The sequence below is a fragment of the Mus caroli genome, chromosome 3, assembly GCF_900094665.2.
Source record: "Mus caroli chromosome 3, CAROLI_EIJ_v1.1, whole genome shotgun sequence".
In the NCBI taxonomy this organism is placed as follows: Eukaryota; Metazoa; Chordata; class Mammalia; order Rodentia; family Muridae; genus Mus; species Mus caroli.
This window is the reverse complement of record NC_034572.1, coordinates 76815729-76830543: the sequence shown is the minus strand read 5'-3', so window position 1 is coordinate 76830543 and position 14815 is coordinate 76815729. Positions and strand designations below refer to the sequence as shown.

The 14815-nt window shown below is 46.6% G+C and overlaps 1 protein-coding gene across 1 annotated transcript in view; it reads left to right on the top strand.

Moving 5' to 3' along the window:
* Tmem131l (transmembrane 131 like) overlaps window positions 1-14815 on the top strand; it is a 142235-nt gene that overhangs the window by 3715 nt on the left and 123705 nt on the right. The window contains exon 3 of the mRNA XM_021157333.1: window positions 4747-4790. Coding sequence (XP_021012992.1) covers window positions 4747-4790 — 44 coding nt within the window. The remainder of the gene's footprint in view (window positions 1-4746; window positions 4791-14815) is intronic.

Sequence of the window (14815 nt, the reverse complement as noted above, 5' to 3'; positions counted from 1 at the left end):
AAAAAAAAAAAAAAAAAACCCAAAACCATGAAGTTGTTCAGTGGTGGTGCATGCCTTTAATCCTAGTATTTGGGAGGCAGAGCCAGGTAGATCGCTGAGTTGGAGGCCAGCCTGGTCTACAGAGCAAGTTCCAAGACAGCTGGGGCTATGCAAAGAAACCCTGTCTTGAAAAACCAAAAAGGAAGAAAGAAAAAAAACAAAAAACAAAAAAATCAAAAAAACCTCGAACTGACTTGTTACAAGCTGCCGGACTATCTTGTCTCTAGGTGTCTAGGTTTGTGTCCTGATGAGTCCCACTTAGCCTGTTAAGTCACCCTTTTTTGTTGTTAGAGGTTGAACCCAGGACCTTGCATGTGCTAAGCACATGCTCTAGTCTCTGGGCTGTATCTGGGCCCAGCATACCTCTTTTTTTGTCACCAGTTTTCTCACCGGCAGAGTAGGGTATTTATGCAACTTAATTTCAGAGGAGCTCCGGGGTGCTTGTCATCTTGGTGGTTTCTTTGCCAACTCATAAGCTTGGTCATGGAAAACATAAACACTTTCCCTTGCTGAAGGGGCTGCACCAGGGCAGATAACTCAGTATGATGGGCTCTGTGGTTAAGCTGATATTGATGTTATTCGTGTGTGTGTGTGTGTGTGTGTGTGTGTGTGTGTGTGTTAGTGTGTTAGTGGCCTAAGGATGTGCCTCAGCCTTGTACAAGCTAGGCAACTGGTAGCAATGAATTATGTCCCCCAGCCCAGTTTATGTATTTTTGTTATGTAGTCACCTGTTAGGAAATTATTTGGTATAGTAACACAAAAAATTATTTATCTGTCAGAATGAGAGGAAAGAAAAACCCATTTGACTTTATTGTTAGAGTTACACACACACACACACACACACACCATTATCCAGGACCCTGAATCCAAAGTGGTGGTGGTGCAGAAACCACACAGACTTTTTCCTTAGCTGTCCAGTGGTAGCTGCATTTGTATAAGATAACACGCTTTGTGTGCCTTACTGATCCACATATATACGGTGATATTCCTTTGACCTGCTCTGGCCTTTGGGGTCTCCGGCAGTCTGACTGTCTCTTTCTCTTGTCACTCCTCTGGGACTCTCCCTCCAGGCTGGTGCTGGGTCTGCTGAGCCCGGTGTGTTGTCTGTAGTGTGAACCATGGATGCCAACTCTGGCATGCAGGCACTTCGTGGCTGGGTCCCTGCTGAGTCTTAGATTGCCATGCTATGGCCGTCATCTCCTTTCTGAATTTCCTGTAGCGTTTTGATAACCATGTGTGCCTTGTTGTCCCTACTGATGTTTGAGGGCTCTGCTGTGGCCACAATATGTCGTCGGCATTCAACAGTCACCCATGATGCCTTTGGAGGAGAGGAGGTTGTCATATCTGGCCCCACTTTTTTATCCATGAAGTTACTCAAGTCCTAAAGATGGCAGATGGAATGCCTAAGCGTTCACTGTCCTGTTATTGTGAGAACCACATTTGGGGCAGTCCCAGTCTGCTTGGACTCACTCATGACTGCCCAAGAGCGGAGATGAAGGTGCTGGGCCCGGCATGGGACCTTGGTGGGATGGGTGGGCCAGCCCGGCTCGGGGCTCTGACACCTGTAAAAGTCATTGAGCAAACACCGAACACTGGGATAGCACAGTGGAACGTTCCTGACTTAGGGATGAAGAAGAAAACTTTGTCTTTAAAAATACCATGTCTTGTTGAGTTTCTCCACTCTTAAGTCTGAGAGTATGGATAATAGAAATTGACAGAAAGTTAACCAGAACGGTACAGTGAACATGTGCTTATTTGTTTGTTTTTTAATCCCAGGTGCAGCATTATGTAATACCTGCAACTCTGGTCAGTGAATCATTAACTAGTATTTGGAAAGCTAGAGGTTTATTTTTGGCTTAATCTCTTTTTGTCAATATTGAAAAATAATGACTAACTTGGGTTGAGAACTGTCTGCATCGTTTAAGTGCCGTGTGGGCTTCACTCATATCTATATCCTATAGAGTGTGAAGTGTTTTGCCTGGCTTTATACCTGAAAGACAACGAGGTCTGCTGCAGGTAAATAAGTCACCTGCTGCAATAAGAAAGTAGCTGTGCTGGATTTGAACCTGGGATGTGTTTAGCTCCAGGGCCCACACTTTTGGCGGAGATATTATGTTTCAGTATCCTCTGACAAGTACTTTGGTGGTGATAAGAGTCTATGTTACAGGGAAGTAACTTCATGTTCTATTTTGATCCAGAGAAAGTTGCTTAGAAGTTTTCAGAAAGCCTGAGAGCTATTAGCATCTCAGAGACAGCTGGGTTGCACTAAGCCTGCTGGCCAGGCTCTGTTTCAGGTGCAGATGGTGTTACAGTAAATCAAAACACCTGCCTGAGTGGACCCTGCAGTCTGAGTGAAAAGGTCCCTGTCTGTTGCTTTGAAAAGATCCGTGAGCCTTCCCTTAAAAGCAGCATGGGATTGCAATAGCCAGTACAAGGGCCCTGGGGCATGGGATGGGTAGGAGGAATAGAGAAGATTTGGTCTTGTTCTTTGAGCAGATGAAGCTGGTGATGCCTGGGACGGCCTTCAAGCGCTTAAACTAAGACTGGAGAAGAGAGGCCAGTGTCTCCCAGAGGGTCACTTACGGCCTAAGGCCAGAAGGGGCCCTACCCTGAGCATTACTCGTAGACAATGTAGTTCAGTTTCTACTGTGACATTTTAAATGGCAGCCAGAGCCTGCTGGTCTGGAGGGAGGGTACGGGTGTGTCAGGGCCAGTGCGGGGCTGGGCGGACCCTTCCTGAAAGGGTTTGGAGTATAGCTCCTGAACACTGCGGAGCTCTTGGAGCATGTTCTGTTTTGTGAGACAGGGTCTCACTGTTAGCCCAGTCTGGTCTGGAAACCTTCCACCCTTTTGCCTCAGCCTTTGGGTCACCCTCAAGTACTGAGCAGGGAGGGACACTGAAAAGGGGCATGCACTGGTGGGTAAGGAGTGCCGTGCAGGAAGATTGGTGTTGTATTGATGCTTGCAGAATGGAGTGGCATAGCACAGCAGAGAGCCCTGTACGTTGTGGCAGTGCAGGCCCGGGTATTTCTGGGGGGCCAGTGGGCAGAGTGGAGGAGAGTGGACAGATCTGGATTTCCTGTTGGAGGGTTTACCTAGGGGTCAAGCATTGTGATGGTGCTCTCAGCAAAAGTGGGGCTGGCTCGAAAGAGATCAGAAGCGTCTCTGCAGGCACTCCTGACACTGAGTTCACTGGGGAGTGGAGCTTGAGTCAGTGGAGGTCCTGGCATTTGGAAGTAAGGCCAGTTGTAAGCAATGTGCCATGCCTGCAGAGTCACTGCTGTGACTGGTTGCCAGGCTTGGTGTAGTGTAGAGCAGAGTTCGCCTTTGAGGCTTGAGGTTTGCCTTGGAGAAAGATGGGCATTGGTGGAATGTCTGCAGTGTGATTGAGAGATGGGGCGGAGGAAGCAGTCTTAGCCTTGCAGGTTCAGTGTGGATTAACGTGCTGAAGTGCTTGTTTTAAAAGGTTTAGTTACTTTTATTTATTTGTGTGTGAGGTTGCCTGATGCACAGAGAAGCCAGGTGTTATAGGTGGTTCTGAGCTGCCTGATGTAGGTGCTGGGAACTAAACCCCAGCTCCTCTGGAAGAGCAGTTATGGTTCTTAATTACTGAGCCATCCCTCCAGACTCTAACATGCTGAAGTTAAAGTGCAGAGGACCCTGGGAAGAGACAGGAGAGGCCAGACGGTCAGCTGTCCCTGGAGTAGAGGGGCCAGAAATGGCCAGCTGGTGAGTCAGGAGCCTGGAAACTATGAGGAAGGGCCATGCCACTTGGGCTGTACCTGGTCTGGGCACCGTGGGTGCCTAACTGGACTTGGCTTTGTTACATCTCTACCCTGCTGCTGTTTCAGTTGCCTTTCCTCCTGACATACGTGGAAGAGCTTTTAAGGTGGTGGTTACTTAGTTTACAAAATTAGCAGCCTTTTTATTGCTGTCAAGTATAACATATTCATTAATAGAATTCTGAGCTAAACAATGTCTTCTTAAAATTTAAATTGCTATTTATTTATTTTTGGAGACAGGGTCTCACTATGCAGTCTTGCTGACCTCAAATTCACTATGTGTACCATTCTGTACCAGCTTAGGCCCCTCGTACTATGACTAAAGGGGGGGGGTACACCACTATGTCCAGCTAAACAATATGCTTTCTGCACTTGGGGGCTATAGCATCCAACTATATCTTCTATGATTCAATTTAAAATGTTAAAAGAGGCTCTTGCTATGATATCGAAGTTGTTTTGAAATCATGCGTGGGTGGTGTTTTTAAAGCAGAAGGTTATTTACTTAACGTGAGTGTCTAAGAGACCACTTCTCAGTTTATGGCTTTAGATTGCCATTATAACATCCTTTTCAAGCAAAGGATTTTATTTTTATTTGTGTCTGTGTGTCTATATGTGAGTATGAGTATGTAGATGTATGTGTGGTGCCCACAGAGGCCAGGAGTGGGCATTTAATCCCCAGAGGGTAGAGCTACAGGTGCTTGTGGGTTGCCTGGCGTGGGTACTGGGAAGCCAACCTGGGCCCTCTGGAAGAACAGTAAGCATTTTTAAGCACTGGCTCATCTCGGCAGCCCCCGGTACAGCAGCGTCATAAAGCTCTGGTGCCTGTTGTGCCAGTCACTCGTAGGCATTCGCTGCAGCTCATCACGACACTTTTGGTGACTGTGTTTCTTTGAAACGGCTATTAATGGATGTTCTCTTACTACAGGGCGATTCTGAAGAGGATATGGAGGAGCCTTCTCAAGAACAGAGGTAAGGAAAGCAAGGGCATTGCGGGCCAGACATCTGAAGTCTACATATGTGTCTGTGTGTGTGCTTAATACCATCTCTAATGTTCCTTTCTCTTTGACTGCTGTGTAGTCTACACTCTTTAATTGTTAATCTGATTTGGCTTTAAAATGATGCAGAAAGCTGTTGGCAGTACTCTCTGGTTTACTGCACAGCCTTGCTTTTTCCCATGGTGGACTTAGGCCTTCCCTCTTGTTCAGAAACATCTGTTGAGGTCACACTCTGCATGGTGCTGAACATAACACAGCAAGCATGGCCTGTATTGCCTTGTAGGGAGGGTGGCAGTCAGTAATAAGTATGCTGAATTAGTAGCCTGGTGGTGGTGGTGCACACCTTTAATCCCAGCACTAGGGAGACAGAGGCAGGAGGATCTCTTGAGTTTGAGGTCAGTCTGGTTCGTGGAGCTAGTTCCAGGACAGCTAGGGCTACACAGAGAAACCCTGTCTCGATGTCTTTAAAAAAAAGAGCTGAATTAAGTTCTTTTCCCTACCAGTTTGTTTTTTTTTCTAATTTTTATTTGTTTATTTAGTTTGGTGTATTGCTGGAGATCAAACCATGGGCCTTGTGCATGTTACATACTACCTTTTTCTTCTTAATGAGAAATAGCATTTTTTTTTCCCCTACATTTGGAAACAGGGTCTTCTGTAGCCTGGGCAGTTTAGAACTTGTTCCGTAGCTGGCCTTGAACTTCCGAAGTCTCTGCACTCTGGGTGCTGAGGTGCTGAGGTGGTGCTAAGGTGCTGGGGTCAGATGTGCACACCATCACACACAGTTCAGGGCAGTCTCTTTCTGTCAGTTTTCTTTTTTCAGGTCACATTTATTCTCTTACTGGTGCATGAGACAGACAGCATGTGCCCATCACCATGGTGTGTATGGAGAGATTAGAGGTCAGCTTGAGAGAGTGGGCTCTCTCCCACCACCGTGAGGGGCCTGGGGACTGAACTCTGGTTGTCGTGAATAAAAGTGATGCTGTTACCTGCTGAGCCATTTCACAAGCCCCTTTGTCAGGTTTCTATCAACTTAAAGGCATTAGATGGCACGTGTGTGGCTATGTCAGTATGTGCATGCATGAGGTGTGTGTAGTCTGTAGATTTGCTTATAGAGAGTAAAGCGGAGTGTTAGTAAACCAGTCCCACCTCCAGCGCTTATATTTTACTCCAGCTTTTGTTGTGTCTTTTTCTCCTCTTTCCATGAATGGCATAGTTTATTCGCATTGAGATATTCTAGAATACAGAGAGGTCAAATCCATTTTCTATGTCATTTATTTCATTAAAAAAATTATGTTTGCTGCCTCCTAGCACTTGGGAGCCAGAGGCAAGCCAGTCTCTGTGAGTTCAAGGCCAGCCAGGGCTACCTAGAAAGAGGACTCTGTCTTAAAACAAAGCAAAAACAAACCAGAAAGAATGGTTGCTACACACCCTGCCTGGTGGTGACTTTTTCGAGCTATAATTCACGTACCATCCTGTTTACTCATGTTTTAGCCTGTTCCCAGTTGTACAAGCATCAGAGATTTAGAACTTCTCTGTCCCCTCAGAGCACCTTCCCCTTCAGTGTCAGCCTTGCGCCTCCGTAGCCAAGGTTTGCTGTTGCATCCGCCTGACGGTACCTCATGCTGCTGGTGGCCGTCAGTCCAGGATTTTGCTGTTATTTTGTCTCCGCTTTGCTTTTAACCTACTTTCTGACTTCCTTCCTTCCTTCCTTCCTTCCTTCCTTCCTTCCTTCCTTCCTTCCTTCCTTCCTTCCTTCCCTCCCTCCCTCCCTCCCTCCCTCCCTTCCTTCNCTTCCCTCCCTCCCTCCCTCCCTCCCTCCCTTCCTTCCTTCCTTCCTTCCAGCTTTTAGGGATTGTTCCTGGTTTGTGAAGATTATAATATGACATGGGGGGCGGGGATGCTCCTCGTAGAGGGCCTTCTTTGTGTCCATTTCTAGAAATGCAGATTCTGGAGTTGTAAGAATTACCTCAGTGCCGTGCTGTGTGATGGGTAAATAGTCACCGACCCATGTATGAACTGCTCATTGGTGACCTACTGCAAAGTTGTTATTGCTCAGTTGTTTTTTAAAACTTCTTCACTCCAGTTTCATATCTTGTGACTCTAAAAATAAATGTTTGAATTAGACCTGGTAGCATTTGCCTATAACCTGAGCACTTAGGAGATAGAAACAGGAGGACCAGGAGTTCAAGGGCATCCTTGGCTACATTCTCAGTGTGAGGCCCTCCAGAACTACATAGGACCACATCTTTTAAAACCAAAGTCAAACCCTAAATGCACCAAGACTTGCTTTAGAATAGATGAAGATTTATACAAAAGGCACAGAGATACAGAGAGAGGGCTTGCATAATTGTCACGCAGGATGCCCTGTTGGCACTGCTAAGGTTTTCTAGTATTCTGGTACATTTGTCGCCTTGAAGCCAACACTGGTCTCTTACTCTGACCCAGGTTCTGGACTTTGTTTGAATGTCGTTAGTGTTTCCTTTGCGGGGCTGAGGCATCTGCAGCCTGCCTGAGTTCTCAGTGGGAATTCAGCGAGTATGCTGCTCACCGCTTACATCAGTGTATGGATTTGTATGCTGTGTGCTAATCAGCTAATCCAACGTTCCTCGCCTGCTAAGGGCCCCTGCTTTTGAGTCTGACCTTGGGCTCATGGGCTTTGGGTCCCGGGATCCCTCGTGAAGTTTTAGTACCTTCTTGGGCATAGTTGTTTCTCAGTTTGTCGGAGCTGCTTCTCCAGTTCTGATGACCTTTTGAGGGGGTTAGGTAGTTTGTATAATGTCCTTGAATTTCAGTTTGTCTGCTGATTTTTCTCATGGCTGAGTCCCCTAGGGTGTCAGGAGGAAGGCCATGAAGACAAGATGTCTTGCCACCCTGTCACAGCTTGGGAGGGGATGTGGCAGTGCCACTTTCTGCTTCGATTCTGGGTTGGTCTTGCTGTCTGTCAGGGTTCCCTGCTGTGAGTTCTTCTCCCCGCCTCTTCTCATTCCATATTCTATGAGGCAAATTTACTGCATAGAATTCTGGTGCATCATTGCAAATTGTTTGGAATTCTTTCTGTGTAGATTTGCTTCTTCTTGTTTATGTATCTAGTACTTCATGTGAGTATTCATGCTCTGGGTACAGCCCAGCACTAGGGTTCCCTTCTGCTTTCATGTCATTATTGTTAATCTTATTATGAAGTCATTAGAATCTCTTTATGCCTTTCAATAGCCTTTTTAAAAAAATAATTTAATGAGCTGCACCATAATACCAACTTTTAATGATAGATGGACTTGAAGCCAATTGAGCTGCCTTTATCAGTTCAACAAAACCATGTGTTTCTGCCTTGATGTCCTAGAGCAGCTACCACTATAACAACCTGAGACTAGAGAAATAATCTTGACCGTGAAACAGTCTGCTTTATGGGAAAGCATGGTTGGTACTGCCCTGGAGCACTAGAGATGCACCGCCAAGGCTGCTTGAGGTGAGGCCTGACCAGGTCGTGAGGCCTCCAGAGCAGCTTGCCTGTTACCTCACTCTCCAGTCGAGGAAGCTGTCAGTGTAATTGGCCTTGGTGACAATTTTGTTTGTGTTATCTTGACTTCATCTTCTGTGGAAGCTCTGTAATTGTGTTTGGTTGGGAGCCAGGAGTGCACTATTTGAAAACTCTCTACCTTCCTCCTCCCCAGCCCTCCTCCTCCCCTGGGTGTTCTCAGATAGCAGCAGCAATCTACTTTGCCAAGAAAGAAAGATTGCTTTGGGAGATGATGAGAGCGAGCGAACCAGAGCAGGTCCAGCCCTTGCTTGAGTGAAGGCGCGCTGGGAGGCCGGCCTGGCTCCCTGGTACACATCTCTTTGATGAGCCTTTTTGGAGCACAGTAGTATTTGATAGGATCTGAAAAGTTTTAAGAATTGCTGAGGAATGAATAATGTTGTTATTTTAGCTTTAAAAAGAATTATAGAAATCACAAACACTGCCTGGCTAGGGACAGTGTGTGTGGAAGGGTCTCTGTTGGTGATAATTTGTACCATGCTGAGCATAGAACCCCAGCCTGGGCTCTACTCCTGAGCTCTAGACTGAGTCCCTTTTGATTTTTAGGATGTATTTTTATTGGCCTAGGAGCAGCAGCGAACATGGTGCTGAAGCATCTTAAAGCCAGTCAGTTAATGGCAGATCCTGGGAGCTGGAAAACCACAAGACACTGGTGACCTTTCAGCAGCTGAGGGTCCAGTTGTTGGCAGAAGCCACAAATCTTGAGGGAAGTTTCCATTGAGTCTACAGGGGATCCCTCGGCTCCAGGCCTGCTGGGAAGGGAGCTGCTTTTCACTACTCTGCTTGCCTTCAGAAAGTTCATCTTTTGATAGGGTCTTACTTGGCGCCTGGGGCCCATTGAGGACATTCCTGTCATCCTTCTTTGACAGCTTTCCTGTCCTTTTGCAGTTCTTCTCTCTTGCTCCCTGCACCTTGTCACTAAGGTGCACCCCAGCCACTTAACCTTTATTTTGTTGTGATATATACGTGTATATATACGTGTGTGTGTGTGTGTGTGTGTGTGTGTATGCATGTATATGTATATATGGAAAACAGATTGCACCTTCTGCTTAGAGGTCTCAGTGTGCACCGATACCTTTCTGTTATCTTAGCTGCTTTAAAGCTAATATGTCCTGAACTGAGCTCCTGGGCTCTTTCTTGGGCTCTTCCTTCAGCTTCAAGCTCTGGGTGAAAAGAGCATGCACACTGGTCTAATACTATTGTTAGCATGCTCTATACAGCAAGGTACAGGGGGAGGGAGAGAGGGAGGACGGGCGGGCGGGTCCGTCTGTTCGCTCTTTTCATACCCTCTCAGGATCAGCAGCCTTTGATGTGGGGCACAGCTTCAGAGCCTTCTGCCCCTCTTCAGCCAGGTCTTCATGTTCCCATCCCAGTGATGTGTCGAGTCCTTCCTCTTGACATCAGCCTGTTTTGGGGCCACATTACTGACTCCCAAGCATGGCACAGGCACAGAAGGTCACTTGTGGTTCAGGGTCTTTCCCCACATTCTCATTTCTCTCCAGCCACATGGCGGTGTGTCCTCTCTGCCTCATCCTCCCTTCCTCCCTCCCTTTACTCTGGCTACGTCCCTGAATGGTGCTGCGTATAGCACTCTGACATTAGTGTTAACACAGGGTGCTGGCTCCTTGTGGAAACTGCGTTTTGTGGTACCCAGGGGCCAACTGAATACTCCTCCTGTTGATTGCTCAGTTCCAGACTCAGTAACTTGAAAAGCTGCTAGATTCTATACTACAAGAGCATGCTTTTGAACATCAGTCTTTTAACTCAAGTACTGTGTTTAACGTGTTCTCCATATCCAAGACTAAGTCAGTCATTGCTGGCAAAACTACAGCTTTAGTACCCGTGTTAGCGGTTGTGGCTTCACAGTGAGCCGCTGCAGTTGTCAAATGGTTCAGGGAGCTGTCCATCAGGTCTCTGTCAGTGTAAAGGTCCTCCGTGCCTTACACGAGGCTGGGGCACAGGGAATGCTGCAAAGTGAATGAATTTCGACATGGTCTTCATGGCTTTAACATGAGGGTTTTCTTTGTAATCAGTCTTGTAGTTTATGTTTTCTTAATATACAATATAGGCTTAACACGCTTCGTGGTGTATATTAGAACTGTTCTATAATCACAAAAACCTTCAAAAATATTTTAAAAATTCATGTTGTGAAATTTTTAGCAAAGTTTTACTCATTTATATAGTTATTATCTTTAATTGAAATTAAAAATCACGTCTACTGGAATTAGCCTTTCACTTGCTGTTTCTAGCTATTTAAATACATCTTTCTATAGACTGTTGCAGTGGCTAGTTTTGTGTTTATTTGCGAGTTTATACTGAGTAGTTGAACCTTCAGTAGTGCCATATCACATAATTTTTTAATCCTCCAAGAATTGTCAAGTGTTATTCTGTAATAAAAATAGGCAAGCCCCTTCATTAGTGTCAGTGGCTCCTGAAGGAGCAGCAGGAGAGTTTGGCATTGTATGAAAGTGGTGAGTGGTCAGTCAGGTCCCGTGGGAGCCATGCTGCCCTGCCTCCAGATGGGCTACCTTTCGAGCAGTGATTTAGCTCAGAACTAAAAGGCTCCGCTTGCGCCTCTGAGGCTGGCTGGTTATTTATTGCTACAGGATGTAGTGTTCAGTTGCAGAATCTCTTCATGGGGCCCAGTTAGTAGATGGGTCTTCTGCAACGAGAGCCAGGCAGAGGCACAGCCCAGGCAGACAAACCCTTGGGACTGAAGCCTACATAGGAAAGGCTTTGAGAAGAGAACTGAGGCAAGAGCTAAGGGACAACCGTGAGTAAGGGAGACAAGGGTTATTGGTAAGCGGTGGAAACCCAGATTTCAATGTCTCTGGAAAATCACAGCTCTACAGAGGGCTGAACTGATGGACGCTTTGATGGTGTGAGGTTGCTGTTAGGCGGAGGGTATTGTGATTTGAATTGTTCTACATGGTGTACCAGCGGGCCCCACTGACATCACAGCGGCAGCACTGATTAATTCTGCAAAGGTGTTCCATGCTTCTTGTTGCTTAAGATAGTAGCACAGCCTGGGATTTTCATACTTAAAATAATTTCCCAAGGCAGTATTCTCTGTCTGGGAACACCAACATTAAGATAATGGGGTCTCCTGAGAGCTCGTTACTCTTTTAAATGAGTTGTCATCAAATTATTAGTTTGCTGTTAAGGGTTTTGCACATGCGAAATCTGAGAGCAATAGTGTCTGGCCACCCCACCCCCAACACACGCCATAGGAAAAGAATGTTGTTACAAATAATTGCTATGGTCTAGACGGTATTTCACAGATGCTGGAGTTAGGAACTCTGCCTGTTCCTCCATAGGACCTGGGTTTGATTCCCAGCCCCCATATGAGCTTATGAGCATCTTCAAGTCCAGTTCCAGTGGACCCCAGGCCGGGGTACCAGGCACACACTCGTGTACAGACATGTAAACAAAACACCCGTACTCATAGGACTAAGAACAAATTGTTGGGAATTACCAGTTATTTAAAGATTATTCCTGTTCTCCAGAAGGCAGCCTTATGTGCTTTTGGTGTTCTCTTGTCTAAGGTAAGCCTTCCTCAGATAGAGAAACAGGTCCAGAGAGCTTTCCTACTTTTCATCTCTCTCAACTCTGTTTTGTTCAGGGAGTGACTTTGAGTGACGTGCTTCTGCCAGGCCATTCTCCTACAGGCAGCAGGTCTGCCCTGTGAGATGCTCTGAGATACCCAGCACTACATTTGCAGGGCGTTCGTGAAGTGTGGCCATCATGTGTGGTTCTAGGCTGACCACATGCAGTATGCATAGAAGATAACTCATGTCATTCCTCCCACACTATCTACTCAGCTGTGAATGCTACCTGCATTGCCATCTAAGCAGCTGTCCAGGGATAGCTAAGACAGATGTGTGCAGTAGGAATGTTGATGAAGTCTTCTGGGCTGATGATTAATCTTCAAGAAACAAAACAAAAGGCTAAAAACTAAAACTAAATTCAGTTAGTCCATTAAAATCGGATTTAAATAATTGCCGTGGTACTGTACTATGTGGTTTACAGATTATTCTCAAATGGATTATCCATAGATAGGCAGGTGGATATGTGGTAATAATTCTTCTTATTTTGTAGATGAGAAAAGTTGTTCCTAATCCTAAAATAAGGTAACAGGTCTGTGGAAGCAGAGGACAGACATGATGCACAAATGTCACACAAGAGGCCTCTCTCTGTGTACACCGGTCTACCCTGGTGTTGAATGCAAAGGAAGATAGGTTAGAAACCATTTTCCCCCTTGGATATACTGACAGTGTGCCCCTGTGGGACAAAGCTGTGTCCAGGATTGAGTTGTGGATGCACTTCAGTTCTTTAGATAGTTCTTAGGAAAACCCCTGGAAAATACGAGCCTGGCTCTTCAGATTATCCCAGAGTTGGATCTTTTAATATTCGGTTGGTTCTGAACTTTAATTTTATACTTTTGCTCAATTTTAACCCTCCATGGATGTTCTGCTGTGTCCTTGAATAATCTGGAAAATTTAAACATGGCTTAGTAGTACACGAGGACTTTGCAAACCGCCGTGGTGTGAGAGAGAAGATGAGTTGTCTGTTGGCTTGCTTTTTAGCCTAGTGATTATTTTCAACAGTAAGGAACAGAAAACCCTGACTCAGCCAGCTCTAACAATGAAGAAAGCATTTTGTCACCTAACCAGCTGCCAGGGGCAGGGTGGCTCCGGTGTTGTTCACTCAGCGGGTTTCTTTCTACCTGCTTGTTTTGCTGTGCTCAGTGGGCTCCTATCTGCAGGCCTCGTACAGAAGGGCGGGTTAAAACAACCCCTGTCTGGTGCCTCTTTCTCAGTAGCATCCCTAGGCACCCCTTGCATCTCCAGGTCACCCTCACTGGCCTAGGGAGTGGGGAAGCGGAATGATTAACCTCAAAGCAGGGTTTAGTCACAAGGGGGTTGTGGTCAGTACCACAATCAGGGCTCTGCCCAAGTGAGAGCAGGGGCTGGACAGTGAGAAGCCAGTAGCATCACAGCCTTACAAGGGAGGGACCGGGGCCAAGTGTGGAGCGAACCACCCAAGGCAGTGCTTCTTGAGGGTAGACCTTCCTGCAGACTCAGCTTTACCTGGGAACTTGTCAGCCAGCTGAGTTCTCAGACCCCACCCAGGTCTACTGAGTCAGAAGCTCCAGGGGAGAGGCCCAGCTGTCTGTGCTAAGGAGCCCTCTGGGTGAGTCTGATGCAGGCTCCAGCTTGAAGAGTGTTGGTCCAGGGTGAGACATCTAAGAGATCGCATTTCAAAATTACTTTTGTTGACGATTAAATAATGAGAAGCAGAGGTGATCTCGTAGGGTCAAACAGTAGGTAGAAATTGGGAGATAGAGGTTGTTACTCAGTCTTGCCTGTCATCACTGGCTCAGGGTTTAGCAGACCAAGCATGCTTTCATATTCTTTTCATATGGTATCCAGTTGTGCCAGTGTGAGCCTGGTGTTCAGCATGCCTTGGCATACTGGTGAACAAGTGGGTTAGGCTCTGGCATGGTAGCTTCCAGCTGAGAACTGAGAACCTTTCTCAAGCAGTCTGTTTGTTATAAAGGAAGGGTATCTGGTAGAAAACATTGGCCTGATAACAGAAAAAGGCTCAGTTATTGAGTGGGAGTGGCTCCTCAAAATCTAGGGCAATGTGTATGCCCAGGCTGTCTGCTATGACATGTGGCAAAGTTCAGGCTGTGTGTACGAAAGAAGCAATGCGGCAGGGAGAATGTTGGGGTGTATTAGGTAAATGTTGGAGGTGTTCTAAGAACTCTAAGAAACTGGGGTGGGTCAAATCAATACAGGAACCATTCACACTACAGGGACTAATGTATTCCCACATCTGTGTCTCCCTCCTCCCCCAGCCCCACCCAGTGACTCAGAGTGTCAGGAACTTGGATGGTACTGGGGCAGGCTGGGGCCCAGAGGAGGCAGCTGGGAGCCACAGAGAAGCAATAACATTGAGACAAAGGCTTATCATGTGTAGTTATATGGGAGAGGGGACTCCCCAGCTAAGCTATATAGACTGGGAATTCCCTGAGGTTCCTCTGTGCTACTGTAGGGACATTTGCCAGATGAGGGGGGCGAATAGAGTAGGGGAGAAAGAAAGGGAACTGAGCTCAAGTGTGCCGTGTTAATTTTCTAGGACTGATGTCAGGAAGTACCACAAACTGGTGCTTAGAACAGTAGAAATGTATGCTGTCCAGGTCTGGCGATCAGAGGCTTGGTGCAGGTGCTGACAGGGTGCTGGTGCTCCTTCTGAGACATGCAGGGGTCCTTCTTGGCATCAGCTGGCTGGCAGCTGCATTGCTATGCTCTCTGCCTGTATCCCCTCATGTCTGTTGTTTTGGCAGGATGACCACACAGTTTAACTCGTAGCCAGGGATAACTTATAAGACTTTGTGAGTATCCACTTGCCTTGCCTTCTGTTCCCCATCCCTCCCTCCCTCCCTCCCTCCCTCCCTCCCTCCC